The sequence below is a fragment of the Hemicordylus capensis genome, chromosome 1 (assembly GCF_027244095.1).
Source record: "Hemicordylus capensis ecotype Gifberg chromosome 1, rHemCap1.1.pri, whole genome shotgun sequence".
In the NCBI taxonomy this organism is placed as follows: domain Eukaryota; kingdom Metazoa; phylum Chordata; class Lepidosauria; order Squamata; family Cordylidae; genus Hemicordylus; species Hemicordylus capensis.
Window position 1 is genome coordinate 121,445,521 of NC_069657.1, and position 15,383 is coordinate 121,460,903.

The 15,383-nt window shown below is 43.7% G+C and overlaps 1 protein-coding gene across 4 annotated transcripts in view; it reads left to right on the top strand.

Annotated features, from left to right (window-relative positions):
* PDE3B (phosphodiesterase 3B) overlaps window positions 1–15,383 on the top strand; it is a 131,885-nt gene that overhangs the window by 92,943 nt on the left and 23,559 nt on the right. For all 4 annotated transcript variants that reach the window (XM_053283716.1, XM_053283715.1, XM_053283713.1 and 1 more), the window contains exon 8: window positions 531–655. In XM_053283716.1, coding sequence (XP_053139691.1) covers window positions 531–655 — 125 coding nt within the window. The remainder of the gene's footprint in view (window positions 1–530; window positions 656–15,383) is intronic.

Here is a 15,383-nt window from a genome sequence, read left to right on the forward strand (position 1 = left end):
AACTGTTAATATTACATGGTGGTTATTTCAGCAATGTATTGTTACTCACAAGTGGCATGTACACTGCCTGAAGGACTTGCAGAATGAGGGCTTTTCTGTACTTTTTTTTTTTTTTTGCTACACAGTGTGTGGATTTCTTCATAATTTGTTTCTACATAGTCTGCATATTTTCCCTTGGGCTTGTACTCCTCTTTTGGAAATATAATGTTTTCCTAGCGAAGAAACCACAATATTTTGTATCTAAGAAAATGAGATAGTATCCCCAGGTAGCCCATCCATTATTATGTGGAATATTCTTGCACAAGATTGATGTTGTTTTGTTACTGCTAGAGTGGTTAAAGTGCAGATCAGACAATGATTTTTCTGAAAATGCGGAATGGTCTTAGACAGGATTAATATAGGGTTTAATAAACAGCCTGGATGTGTCCCTCTGTTTTGAAGAGATGGTTCGTTAATTCTAGAATCATTCAAATAATTGTTAAATGAATTGACTTTGATTCATCGACTGGTATTGTTTGTATGTATTTAAGGTGAAAATGGAAATAGAGACATCTCAAAAGATTCTGCCAACTTTACAGAGAAACAGAAGGATGAAAGAAGTGAAACAGGAAGTGAAAATCATGAAATGGATCACACTGAGAATGATCAACCTGATGTAAGCATATCGTTGCTGTAATGTTTCAATATTAGGTTTAATATTTTGTTATAAATAATATCTTACATCTTTATTTAATTTATTGTATAGTCTTTTCAGTGTAATGTTTGCTAACTCTTGTTGCTCTGAAAAGATCTAGGATAAGTAGGAACACCCAGGAGCGAGCACTACTCTTGGAGCAATTCAAATAGATTATTTGCCAATAGGAAGTGAGGTATCTCATAATGATAGTAATAGTAATAATATATCTGTGTACACTATATATTTTTTCAATATAAAAATTATCAAAGTGGTTTCCATAGTAAAAGGAATGAAAAGATGGTTCCTTGTGGAAATGGGACTCATCTGGCGGGAGGTGGGGGAAAACACCATCAACAGCCACTGGGAGAGATGCTCCAAGTGAATAGGGACAGTTTCTCCCTCCCTGCAAAATGCAAAAGAAATGTCAGTTTAAAAGGTGCCTCTCTGCCTAGTTAACAAGGATGATACCAGAATTTACAGGCTTTAAAAAATGAACAAATGGCAGGGGGAGATCAGAATATAAGAAAAGTAATAATTATCTCCATCAGGTTTTGGATGATGTTCACTCAAAACAAGATAACTTCAGTTACCAGGAAATTAAGACCCAAGATCCTGCTAACACAAGACAGAGGGCATGCCCTCACTTCTTGCTTGTGGGCTTCCCTTCTGCCGCTGTGTGAAGCAGGATGCTGGACTAGATTGGCCTTGGGCCTGATCAAATAGGGATTTGCTTATGTTCTTATGATCTTAAGAGATGCCTATGCCTCACAAAAATGTTGTTGAGGTTCCCCAATCCTTGGGGACATATTTTCAGGAAGCACGCAAGGCTGCAGAGGAAAGGCAGGATCACGAAAAATAGTGTCTTCCTCTTGCACAATGGAACACACTGTTGTGCCAGAATTGTGTTAGTGTTAGTTGTGCTTTTATATATGCTATGACCTGCAAATGCATTTTGTGAGGAGGGGAATTCAGCTTTTACAACAATTGAAAAATAATAGAATTCACCCATATAATAAATCCAAATTTTGGCCCACATGATGAGGAAAGCAACACCAGCATTTCTCATCAACTGGTGTTGCTGCACACATGGATACGAGCTCCGATGTTGCGCAAGAGTTCTGTTGCACAACAATTTAAAACAGCATGCCTGCACTTGCACAGTGGAACTTGCAGTGTTTCAAATCTAAGTAGTGCTCTTTTACATAGTCATGCAACTGTGCTTGTGCACAACACTGCTGGGACAGGCTCCCATGTGCTCCGCAGTACTGGCCAAATCGGAACACGAATGTTGCCTTGCACATCATGTGAGCCATGGTTTTTGTTTTTATTCCAGTCTTTTTTTGTGTTTAAAACTAATTACAAATATGTGTATACATAACTCTGCATGACCAAATAGCATGTTCTAGTCTAGTTTATTCAGTCAAAATGGAAAATGTTGCTCAATTTTACGATGAATACCAAAATACCAGATTCAGATTCCAGAGATGGGCACAGAGGATAATAGCAGTTCCTATACCTTTCTGCATTTTGTTCTCATTCTGAGAGTTGAAACATCTTAATAGATGTTGGATAATTTAGTGAAAACAGAATGTACAGGATTTTTTAATATTGGAAAATAGGGATGTGCCCAAACTGCGGTTCGAAGCGCAGTTTGAGCACTTGTAGGGAAATGCAAAAGGGAAATTTGAGAGAAAGGAGAGCAGGTGCTTACCTGCTCTCCGCTGCCCCTTCCAGTTTCCTTTGGGGCATGCATCCCCAAAAGCCCTGCGTGCTGTCAGCACAGACATGGCATCCACATGCCATTAATGTTTTATTGATAAACCAGAGGTCTCAATTCCTAATCTTATTTATTTCGTTCAAAAGTTTGGTAATGTATCGGGTTATTCCATAAATTGGGGTAAATCAGATTTCATGTCTTTACATGCTACAGATTTTCCTGATGAGTGTAGGGTTTGGGGTTTGAGATGGTGCCCAGAGTCTTCTGTGTATTTAGGTACAATAATTTCCATGAAGCTTTCCAATTAGTACATTTAAATTCTTCCAAAGTTTTGGTTCAAATGAAAAATGACTTTGATTGGTGGAATACGATTCTGTTGAGTATCTAGAGCAAAATAAATGTGATTAAGATGAATCCAACACTGAGGCTCATATATTTTAAGAGGTCTTCCAGTTCTTGTACTTGCTTCACATTTTAAGCAGGTCTCTAAATTAGCCAATGAATTCTTATAGCAAAGACACCTGCCAAGATTTTCAATTCGTAATCTTCAATTACCTATTGAAGAAGGCGGGTTTAACTTTCTGCATTTTCAAGCTTATCATTAGGCATTTATTGTCTTCAATCTTAGGGTGGAAGAATGAGTCCCAGGTTTCAGTCATGCCATAGGCACAGCTCAAAATTTATTATTGGACCGCACTGAAATCTTGGCAGATGCTGGATTCATCATTTGTTCGTGGGTCTAGATCATTACTGGTGTTTAAAGCTGCAAGGCATACATGGAGATCTTTGGGTTCTAGACATGCTATTGATCCTTTTCAGCATGAAAAGCTTACATAAGAACAGCCCTGCTGGATCAGGCCCAAGGCCCATCTAGTTCAGCATCCTGTTTCATACAGTGGTCCACCAGATACCTCTGAGAAGCCTCCAGGAAAGTTTTGCTCCCCTGAAACTGGTATTTAGTTTTGCTCCCCTGAAACTGGTATTTAGCAGGATCTTGCCTCTGAGGGTGGAGGTGGCCTATAACCCTTGGACTAGTAGCCATTGATAGACTTGTCCTCCATGAATTTAATCTAAGCCCTTCTGCATCCTTTCCAGTTCTACAATATCCTTCTTAACATGGTGACCAGAACTGTACACAGTACTCCAAATGTAGCTGCACCATAGTTTTGTATAACGGTATTAGCAGTTTTATTTCCAATCCCCTTCTCCCTCCAGGGTACTCTGTTGAGGAGCGGGAGAGGGACCGGGGGTGGGTGGAGTGCCTTTGGTCTACAAGAATAATATCCCCCTTACCAGGATCCCTGTTAGTGTCAGACCATATCGAATGTGTGTACTTAAGTTTGGGGACCAGGGATAGACAGGGACTTCTGTTGGTGTACCAATCGCCCCGCTACTCAACAGAGTCCCTAACTGCACTGGTGGACTTGGTCTCAGAGTTGGTGTTGGAGTCACCCAGGCTTGTGGTGCTGGGCAACTTCAATGTTCATTTTGGGACCAATTTGTCCAGGGCGGCTCAGGAGTTCATAGCAGCCATGACGACTATGGGCCTATCTCAAGTGGTCTTGGGACCGACGCACATTGCAGGTCACACGCTTGATTTGGTCTTTCACTCTGATCAGGGTGGTGTTCCTTAGGTGGGGAATCCTGTGATTTCCCCATTGTCATGGACGGACCACAGTCTGGTTAAGTTTGGATTCACAGTCACACCCCACCTTCACAGGGGCAAGGGACCTATTAGGATGGTCCGCCCAAGAAGGTTATTGGATCCCATAGGATTTCAAGAAGCTTTGGAGGGATTCAGTGTTGGCTCTGCCGGCGATCCTGTTGATGTTCTGGTGGAGAATTGGAAAAGCAAACTCACCGGGGCAGTAGACATGATTGCTCCTAAGCATCCTCGCCGACCCACTTCAAAACTGGCCCCTTGGTATACGGAAGAACTACGGGGGCTGAAGTGGCGAGGTAGATGACTGGAGCACAGGTGGAGATAGACTCGGCTTGAATCCGACAGATTGCAACATAGAGCTTATTTGAAGACCTATGCTCAGGCAATACGTGCGGCAAAAAAGCTATTCTTTTCTGCCCATATTGCATCTGCAAGTCCACATCCAGTGGAATTGACCAGGGTTGTGAGAGGGCTCGTATGTGCCCCTTCTCCCTTGAATCAGAATTTGGAACCATCTATTACCCACTGTGATGTGTTTAATGAATTCTTTGTGGGAAAAATATCTCATATTCGGGCCAACTTGGATTTAATCTCCGCACTTACTTCAGTATCTGATGTGGAGGTATCCAGTGACTCCTCTTATGTGGTTAGGTTGGATGAGTTCCAGTTTGTGACTCCTGGGGATGTGGACAAGCTGATTGGAACGGCGCGGCCCACCACCTGTCCTCTTGACCCTTGCCCGGCATGGCTTGTTCGATCTAGCAGGGAGGTTGTTGTAGAAGGCCTGGTAGAGATCATAAATGCATCTCTGAGGAAAGGTAGAATGCCCTCCTAGTCTTAAGGAGGCAATTATTAGACCGCTTCTAAAGAAGCCTACCTTGGATCCCTCAGCGCTGAGTAACTACAGGCCTGTCTCCAACTTTCCGTGGCTGGGCAAGGTAATTGAGAGGGTGGTGGCCTCCCAACTCCAGACAGTCTTGGAGGAAACGGATTATCTAGACCCATTTCAAACTGGCTTCCGGGCTGGCTATGGGGTGGAGACTGCCTTCATCAGCCTGATGGATGATCTCCAACTGGGAATGGACAGAGGAAGTGTGACTCTGTTGGTCCTTTTGGACCTGTCGGCAGCTTTCAATACTATCGACCATAGTATCTTTCTGGAGCGTCTGAGGGGGTTGAGAGTGGGAGGCACTGCTTTGCAGTGGTTCCGCTCCTACCTCTCAAGCAGATTCCAGATGGTGTCCCTTGGAAACTGCTGTTCTTCAAAATCTGAACTTTTGTATGGTGTCCCTCAGGGCTCCGTATTGTTTCCGATGTCGTTTAACATCTACATGAAACCGCTGGGAGAGATCATCAGGAGATCTGGTGCAGGGTGCTATCAGTATGCTGATGACACCCAAATCTATTTCTCCATGTCAGCGTCATCAGGAGAGGGCATAACCTCCCTAAATGCCTGCCTGGAGTCAGTAATGGGCTGGATGACGGATAACAAACTGAGACTGAATCCAGATAAGACTCATTGTGCAGGGTCGGAACTCGAGAGACAATTTTGATCTGCCTGTTCTGGATGGGGTCACACTTCCCCAGAAGGAACAGGTACACAGTCTAGGGGTGCTTCTAGTTCCAAGTCTCTCCTTGGTGACCCAGGTTGAGGCAGTGGCCAGAGGTGCCTTCTATCAGCTTCAGCTGATACGCCAGCTACGTCCGTTTCTTGAGTTAGACGACCTCAAAACTGCTGGTACATCTGCTGGTAACCTCCAGACTGCAATGCACTCTATGTGGGGCTGCCCTTGTACATAGTCTGGAAACTACAGTTGGTCCAGAATGCAGCAGCCAGGCTGGTCTCTGGGTCATCCAGGAGAGACCATATTACTCCCGTATTGAAGGAGTTACACTGGCTGCCAATATGTTTCCGGGCAAAATACAAGGTGTTGGTCATAACCTATAAAGCCCTAAACAACTTGGGCCCTGGGTTTTTAAGAGAACGTCTTCTTCGTTATGAACCCCACCGCCCATTGAGATCATCAGGAGAGGTCCGTCTGCATTTGCTACCAGCTCATCTGGCGGCTACTCAGAGATGGGCCTTCTCCGTTGCTGCCCTGAGGCTTTGAAATGCGCTCCCTAGTGAAATAAGAGCCTTCCCATCTCTAACATCTTTTAAAAAGTCTCTAAAGACGCATTTCTTCACCCAGACTTTTAACTGATATTGTTTTGATTGTTTTAATGTTGTTTTTAGAATATTGTTTTAAAATTTTAAATTGTTTTAAATTTCTTTCTTTAAAATTTTTTGTTTTTGTTTTTAATTAATGTTTTATTTTTAATCTTGTTATAAACCACCCAGAGATGTAAGTTTTGGGCAGCGTAAAAATATGATAAATAAATAAAATAATGATCCCTAGCATGGAGTTTACATTTTTTACAGCTGCTGCACACGGAGTCAACACATTCAACGAGTTGTCCACCATGACCCCAAGATTTCTCTTATGGTCAGTCACTGTCAGCTCAGACCCCATCAGCATACATGTGAAGTTGGGGGTGTTTTAATGCCCCAATATGCATCACTTTACACTTGCTCAGATTGAACTGCATCTGCCATTTTGTTACCTGCTCCCCCAGTTTGGAGAGATCCTTTTGGAGTTCCTCACAATCTCTTTTGGATTTCACTACCCTAAACTATTTAGCGTCATCTGCAAGTCTGGCCACTTCACTGCTTACCCCAGGTTCTAGATCATTTATGAACACGTTAAAGAGCACTAGTCCCAGGACAGATCCCTGGGGGACCCCACTTCTTACCTCCATTGTGAAAACTGTCCATTTATTCCTACTCTCTGTTTCCTGTCCTTCAACCAGTTAGTAATCCACACATGAACCTGTTCCCTTATCCCATTACTTGAGTACACTAAGTTTACTCAAGAGTCATTGATGGGGAACTTTGTCAAAAGCTTTCTGGAAGTCCAAGTATATACTATGTCGACTGGATCACCTTTATCCACATGCCTGTTGACACTCTCAAAGGAACTCCAACGGTTTAGTGAGGCAAGACTTTTCCTTGCAGAAGTCATGCTGGTTCTCCGTCAACAAGGCCTGTTCTTCTATGTGTTTAACAATTTTGTCCTTAAGTATGTTTTCCAACAATTTACCCAGCAGAGAAGTCATCTCTTGTCACCTCAAATTGGCCCATTTCTTCAGTCTCCAAGAAGTTCAGTTCCGGAGCAGGTATATGGTCAGTATCCTCTACTGTGAAGACAAATGCAAAGAACTCATTCAGCTTCTCTGCAATCTCCTGGTCCTCCTTAATATTCCCTTTCATGCCCTTATCATTTAAGGGTCCAACTGCCTCCTTGGCAAGTTTTCTGTTTCTGATATATTTAAAGAAGTTTTTGTTATTCCCCTTGGCACTTCTAGCTATATGTTCTTCAAATTATCTTTTTGCATCCCTTATGGCTACCTAATGACGCAGTGGGGAAATGGTTTGACTACCAAGCCATAGGTTGCCAGTTCAAATTCTCGCTGGTATGTTTCCCAGACTATGTGAAAATATCACTGCTATGGGCAGCAGCAATATAGGGAGATGCTGAAAGGCATCATCTCATGCTGCATGGGAGATGGCAATGGTAAACCCCTCCTGTATTCTACCAAAGCCAACTACAGAGCTCTGTGGTCACCAGGAGTTTACATCGATTCGATGGCACACTTTACCTTTATTGTCTCCTTGGATTTCTTTTGCCAGAGTTTATGTTCCTTTCTGTTCTCTTCATTTGGGCAGGACTTCCATTTGATGAAGGAAGGCTTCTTCCCTTTTATAGCTTTTGTGACTCTACTTGTTAGCCACGCTGGGGTCTTCCTGAACCTGGTGGTATCTTTCCTCCTCCTTGGTATACATTCCAACTGAGCTTCTATTATTGTAGTTTTGAATAAATTCCATGCTTTTTAGAGGTATTTGACCCTCCTGACTTTCTTTTTCAGCTTCCATTTTACCAGTCCCCACATTTTTTAGAAGTTTTCTCTTCTGAAGTCCAACGCATCTGTGTTGGACTTCCTTGGCAATGCTCCACTCGTATATAACCAGAATTGGATCAAACTATGGTCACTGTTTCCCAAAGGTTCTGCAACCCTGATATCTCGCAGCAGGTCCTTGGCACCACTCAGGATTAAGTACAAGGTCACCTTCTCTCTGTTTGGTTCCTCAGCCAACTGTTCTAAGGCACAGTCATTTAGTATGTCTAGAAATTTGGCCTCTGTCATTACCTGAATGTGAATTTACACAGTCTTTGTGTTGTTATTTAAGTCACCCATTATTCAGCTCTGTCTCTCTTTATCCCCTGTTATCCCCCCACTAACTGAGCAAAGAGGCACCTTTTAAAAGTGGTGATTCTCGTGTATTTAGCAGGGGGAAAGCAACTGGCCCTATCCATCCCCAGCACAGCATTCCTGCAGTGGCTGTTGCTGATGTCTGCTTTATGTTTCTTTTTTTGATTGTGAGCTCTTTGGAGACAGGGAGCCATTTTATTTTATTTTTTATATATGTAAACTGCTTTGGGAACTTTTTGTTGAAAAGTGGTATATAAATATTCATCATATTCGTATTCTTTGACGCCTCTCTGATTTACTTCTCCAACTCTAGGTCACTCTCAGCATTTTGATCTGGAGGGCAATAGCGCGTAGCTAGTAACACATTTCCTTTCAGTCCTCATATTGTCACCCATAATGATTCTGTGGAGGACTCTGGTCCTCCTAGGTTTTCTAGCTTGTTAGATTCTATTCCTTCTTTAATATAAAGTGCTACTCCACCCCTGATCCTTTGTTCCCTGTCCTTTCTGTAGAGTTGGTAGCATAACAGTGCACCACTGGTTCTCACAGTTCCACCAGGTTTCCCTTATACCCACTATATCGATGTTTTCCTTAGTAACCAAGCACCTCAGCTCACCCATCTTGGCTCGGAGGCTTCAGGCATTAGTACAGAAACACCTATATGCCGAGTGTCTTACCTGGTGATGGCATCTGCTATCTCCCCTACCACCATTTAATCTTTTTGACCAGCTGTAATGCATTTCCTTCTGCTCTACTCCTGGTTCTGCTCTGCCCCCTTCTGGTTTATCTGAAACATTTGCACTCTTTCACCTTGATTGCCAAAACAGATACCACCCAGTTCCTGATGGCAATCCCACAGGCATCATTTTAAAAGCTGCTCTGTGACCTTTTTGATTTTAAGTGCCAGCAGTGTGGTTCCATCTTGGTTCAAGTGGAGCCCATCCATTACATTGTGGGAGAATCCTTGTCTGAAGAATGCTCGTAAATATTTTTATTGGACTAACCGGGCCTCCCCACAACATCATTACACTAGATCAATTGATCTCTTCTGAAGCTGTTTTTAAATACTTCGATATTTGGGGCGCCGAGTTTGATTTATTTTTAAATGCTTGCTGGAAAAGCCTTTACTGTCTAAATGTTTAGATAGTAAACATTTACTAAAACATTTACTATCACAGCTTTTTGGTCCTGATGCAGTTGCAGCTTTGGAAACTCAATTTCTGTTAGTAGACCTGGAACATTTGTTTGATGTACCTAGGCCTGTAACCTTGCTCTATCTATAAGAAGCTTAAAAACACTGATGAGATGATGATGATGATTCGATTTCTATACCACCCTTCCAAAAATGGCTCAAGGTGGTTTACACAGAGAAATAATAAACAAATTAGATGGAACCCTGTCCCCAAAGGGCTAAACATATCTTATGTTTAAAAATAAACATAAGATATACACCAGCAACAGTCACTGGAGGTACTGTGCTGGGCGTGGATAGGGCCAAGATTGATATTGATTATATCCAAGATCTTTGGAACAATGATCTTGAATACCTTATCTTATTAAATCAATGTTGAGCTGCTTTGAAGGCAGTGGAGTATGCATCTTTGAATCTCAAAATGAGGCTAATACAACAGAAACATTTATTCTCTGTTTATTGGTCACCTCAGAGAATATTTAACAAGGGATTGTCACAACTTCTCGAGGTTGGAGGTGTAATCTCTATGAGGGTACACTTATGCATATGTTTTGGTCCTGTCTGGTTATTGTGCCATTTTGGCTTGAAATTCATAAGGTTGTTAACATGACATTGCATCAATTCCTGCCTGTCAAGGACATTCATGTTTTGTTTATTGGGGTATATTCCCAGCATATGCAATCTAGTATTACATCAAGGATTGTGGGATGCTTGAGGGGTTGCCAAAAGGATTATAATACAGCACTGGAAGGACAAATTTATTCCTAAACTGCAGCTTTGGATAACTGACCTGTTCCTTGTCAGCATTTGAACTACTCCCCCTCCCACCCAGTGGAAATGTAAATAAGAGGAATTTTCAGCTATTTGGTCAAATTTTAATTAATTGCTCATGCTTTGAAAACAAAAGGTATATAACCTTATAAAGCTGAGAGCCCCTGGTGGCGCAGTGGTAAAACTGCCGCCCTGTAACCAGAAGGTTACAAGTTCGATCCTGACCAGGGGCTCAAGGTTGACTCAGCCTTCCATCCTTCCGAGGTCGGTAAAATGAGTACCCAGAATGTTGGGGGCAATATGCTAAATCATTGTAAACCGCTTAGAGAGCTCCGGCTATAGAGCGGTATATAAATGTAAGTGCTATTGCTATTGCTATTGCTATAAAAAGGTCTTTTATTTTTATTTTCTCTCCTCTCTCCCCTTTCTTTTTTCCTAGGCAGGTTGCATTTTATTATGTTAAAGTTATGCTTCAGGGATCTTTTCTTTTTCTTTCCCCCCCTGCCTGGTTATATTCACATACATAATTGCTATCCTTATTTATTTATTATTTTATTTTATTTTATTAAATTAAATTAAATTAAAATTCTCGTATATACCACCTCCTCCAAAGACCCTAGGCAGTGAACAACAATACCAAAAACAATTAATTAAAACAACAACTAGCCAACGCCACACAGAGCATCTGTGAGCTCTTTAGAGCTGGCGGTTCCTCCCTCCCCCCCACCTTCTGCCTCAGTCTCTCCTGCCCTCCCCCCACCTCACCCCAGTCTCACCTTCTGTCTGCAGACCCGGCGCACAGCATCTGTGCCTTCCCCTGCCAGGCTCCTCTCACCTTTCCCTCCCCACTGCGCATGGCAAGGCTCAGCTGACCGCCCAGCTGGGCTGCTCTCGGTGGCGTGGCTCCACCGCCCGCCACCACCTCCTCTTCCTGGTGGCCCAGCCACTTCCTCACTCCTTCTCCATTACTGTGGCCAGGCCTGCCGCCACCACCACCTCCTCATCCTCATCCCGGTGCCACTGCCTCCCGCCTCTTTCTCCCGGTGCCTAGGCTAGGCCGACTCCTCAGGCCGTTTTGCGACCCGCCGCCACTGCCCGCCACCATTTTATTTTCTGGTGAAGCAGACCTGCTTCCCTTGTTTTGGCTGCTCTCATTTGTCCAGCCGGCCCCAGCCACTCCATCCCAGCTGCCCCCAGTCTCCGAAGTTTGTTCTGCTCCCTGAGGGTGGGTGTCCACTGTCTCGACACCAGCCAGCAATCACCAGCCAATCGAGGCAAGTCCTTTGGGTCTGTTTTCCTCCTTCCTCCTTTCCCCGACTCCATTTGGCTTTTGGGGGGCCATTTTCCTCCTTTCTCCTTTCCCTGACTTCTTCATTCTTTCCCCTTTCTCCCTGACACTGCCAATGCCTCCGAACCTCTCCCTGCCGGCTGCCTCCCTCTCTGCCTTTCTCTCTTGTGCCTCGCCAAACATCCCCATGCATTCCCATGCATTTTTGCCCAGCATGTATTCGGCCTGGTCAACTTAGTGAAATAATTATATTGATAATTAAAGGGCAAATGCCTGGTGAAATAGGTGGGTCTTAAGAAGGGCCTTAAAAGCAGCCAGGGAGGGGGCTGAATGACTCTTGGTGGGGAGAGTGTTCCAAAGATGAGGGGTGGCCAATGAGAAGGCCCTCCTATGGGCCCAGACACCATGCACTACACCAGAGCCTGGGACACTAAGGAGGGCCAGCTGAGAAGACCTCACAGGTCAGATACAGCCACCCGAGAGAGGCGATCCCAGAGATATACTGGTACTGGGCCCATTCAGGTTTTGTGGGTGAGAACCAGAACTTTGAATTGGACCCGGAAGTGAACAGCCAACCAGTACAGTGACCGTATCAAATCTATGGCCACCCACGAGGAGATTGGCCACTGCATTCTGGACTAGTTGAAGCTTCCAAATTGTTTTCAAAGGCAACCCTAGGTAGAGCACATTACAGTAATCAAAATGAGAGGTAACAAATGCATGAGTGACTGTTGCCAGGGCCTGCCGGTCGAGAAAAGGCCGTAACTGGTGAACCAGCAGAAGCTGGGCTAAGGCACCCCTGGCCACGGGCTCCACCTGCTGTTCAAGCAGGAGCCATGAGTCCAGAAGGATGCCTAGATCACGAACCATCCTTCTCAAAGGAAGCGTAACCCCATCAAGAGATAAACTCACACACAGGAATTGACCAGATCAGAAACTGAACAAGAGCAACTCGGTCTTGGAGGGATTGAACCTGATTTTATTTTGCCCCATCTAGATCCTGATAGTCTCTAAGCACTGAGCCAGCACATGGACATTATGTTGTATGCACTGTTGTAATCTTACTGAATTTAAAAAGGTTGGGTGTAAAATAACTGTTTCAACAACTGACTTTTTTTCTTAGAGTTGCTGGAGTGGTAGTTTTTTTATGCATAGATTTCAAAAGCTGCAATGAAGCTGGCAGAAATCACTATGGGCACTCATCCCTCACTTGGTATCAAAGTCTGGATTTTCTACACAATCTCAAGTGTAGAGGGGGGAAAAGGGAAGCCAGGACAAAAATATAAAATGTTGTATCAACAGGTTTTTGAACAGCCAAAAATCAAGGATCTAGAACTTGATCCATTGAGTTCCATTAGTAATGGGTTCTGTGCCTGTGCAGAACTCCCTCGGTGTGGAGTACCACAGCTCCTCGTGGTGTTTACGCCCTGCCCCATGTGATTATGTGGCTAATATTTAAGGCAGGAGGAATGCCACTCCTACAGTTCCTTTTTGACCGCCATAGCAATTGGTTATTTGGTTGCTGTGGCTCCTCGACTTGGTTCCTCTCAGTGTGTGGGTTCTTAAAAAAAAAAAATCCAAAAGAAAACCTGGATTGATTTCTTGGCTAACGAATTTCGGTCTGTTAACTGACTACAATTATGGATAGCCCTAGTATAAAAGAAAAAAAGATAGAGAAAAAAAAACCTTCAAACAATGCCCAAAGTGTAGACCTAAGCTTCCGTTGCAAGACATGCACAATACTATGCCTCAGAAGGGCATAACATGTAAGTGTGTAAAGTCTGCATGTCATTCTCAAAGCAGATGAGATGTAACAGGGAGCTCAGGGTAAGGTTTGCTCTATATGACAACGTTTTGAGCCCTTCAGCATCTAAGGAGGGGGCAGGCCTTTCGGAGCTACCAACTGGCCCAATAACTGCACAAACGCAGTCTAAATCTTTGGCCTCTGCTTTTAAATCACCAAAGCCTCCTAAGAGGCTGAAGGAAAAGCTGATCATTGAAGTGGCAACTGAACTGGCCAAAAAAAGAGAAAAAGACCTTGGTCTCAGAGAGCACTCCGTCTCCTACAAGCCTCCAGGATGTTATAATTTTGGTACTGAGACCATCAACACTGAAGGTAATGGAGGGCTCAAAGCCACATATGCCGGAAACTCCTTCCATAGAATGTCAGCGGACACCAGAGCCTCCTCCATCAATACCAAAATAGCCCACAATATTGAGTGCAGTCCAACAGACTTCAACATAGAAGCAACAAGATACACCAGATTAATCTCTGTCGATGCTGAAGCCAATGCTGTCAGTTTCAATGGCTACTTTTACATCAGTACCAAAGCAGACGTCGATATTGGCGGCAACAACGCCCATGGATTCTCCATCAACCATTCATTGGCAGCCTCTGGAATCTGCTCTCAACAACCCGATACTGACAGAATCGAGGCATGCTATTCCATGGTGTCAAGATCCTGTCTCCTTCAAAATCAAGGAGGAGGATAGAGAGGAGGCGCTGGAAGATGCATGTTCAGGACAGGCAATGTGATAGCCAATGGCCTGAGTCGCACCTTCTCATGCTCAGAACAACACAAGTGGGAGATAGACAGCAAATATCTACATCCAATATTCAGAGCCTGGAATTGGCCATGGATAGATGTGTTTTCAATCTTACAGAACAAGTGCAGGAGCTTTTGCTCCAGAGCAGGACATGATCCGCAGTCTCTAGGAGATGCATTCCAATTGGACTGGACCAAGGATCTATTGTACATGTATCCTCCACTTGCACTCCTAAGCCAAGTGGTGGTGAAACTGCTACTTCATCAAGTAACTTGCTTTCTGGTTGCCAAGGCAATTTTGGTTTCCATGGGTGCTCAGACTGTCCTGACAGATACAGGAGGCTCCCACATTATCTGGAAGTTCTGTCACAGGAGAAATGTCAAGTGCTGCACCCCGACATAGCCACCCTAAGGCTAACAGCTTGGCAGATAGGCTTCTAAACAAGGTTATGCTAAATCAAAGAAAACCATCCACTTGTAAGAACTATGTGAGAAAGTGGAAGAGGTTTAGATGTTACACAGCCTCTAAAGCTTTCAATGCATTGACAGCATCAGTCAGACAGTGCTTCTCTACTTGACAACTCTAAAATTGGAAGGCCTGCCCAATGTATCTATCAGAGTACACTTGGCAGTGGTGTCAGCAAAACATCCGAGGTGGGATGGAAAGAAAATCTTTTCTCATTCTAGCTCCAAAGGTTTCCTAAAAGGCCTCACTAACCTATTTCCTTCCGTCAGACAACCAATAGAACAGTGGAGTATCTCCACTTTGGTTCTCTCTTTTTTGACGGAGGCTCCATTTGAACCAATGGCCACAGCAAATCTAAAACTAGTCACCCTAAAACCTGCCTTCCTGGTAGTGATCACCACCACCTGTAGGGTAAGTGAAATGACAGCTCTACAAATGGACAAGCCATACACGCAGTTTTATCCAGAAAAGGTCCTGATGCAAACTGACCATTCCTTCCTGCCTAAGATAGTGTCTTATTTCCATATAAATCAGGACATTGTTCTTCCAACTTTTTTCAGAAACCCTTCCACCCCGCTAGAGAAAGACTTCACTCTCTAGACATCAGAAGGGCACTACTTTTCTATCTGGCTAAAACAAAGTCTATTCGCAAGACAAAAAGACTATTTGTTACAAGGGAAAAGCAAAAGGTCACTGCGTATCTAGACAACATTTATCCCATTGGCTGGTTGAGCTCTTTCTGCTAACTTACAA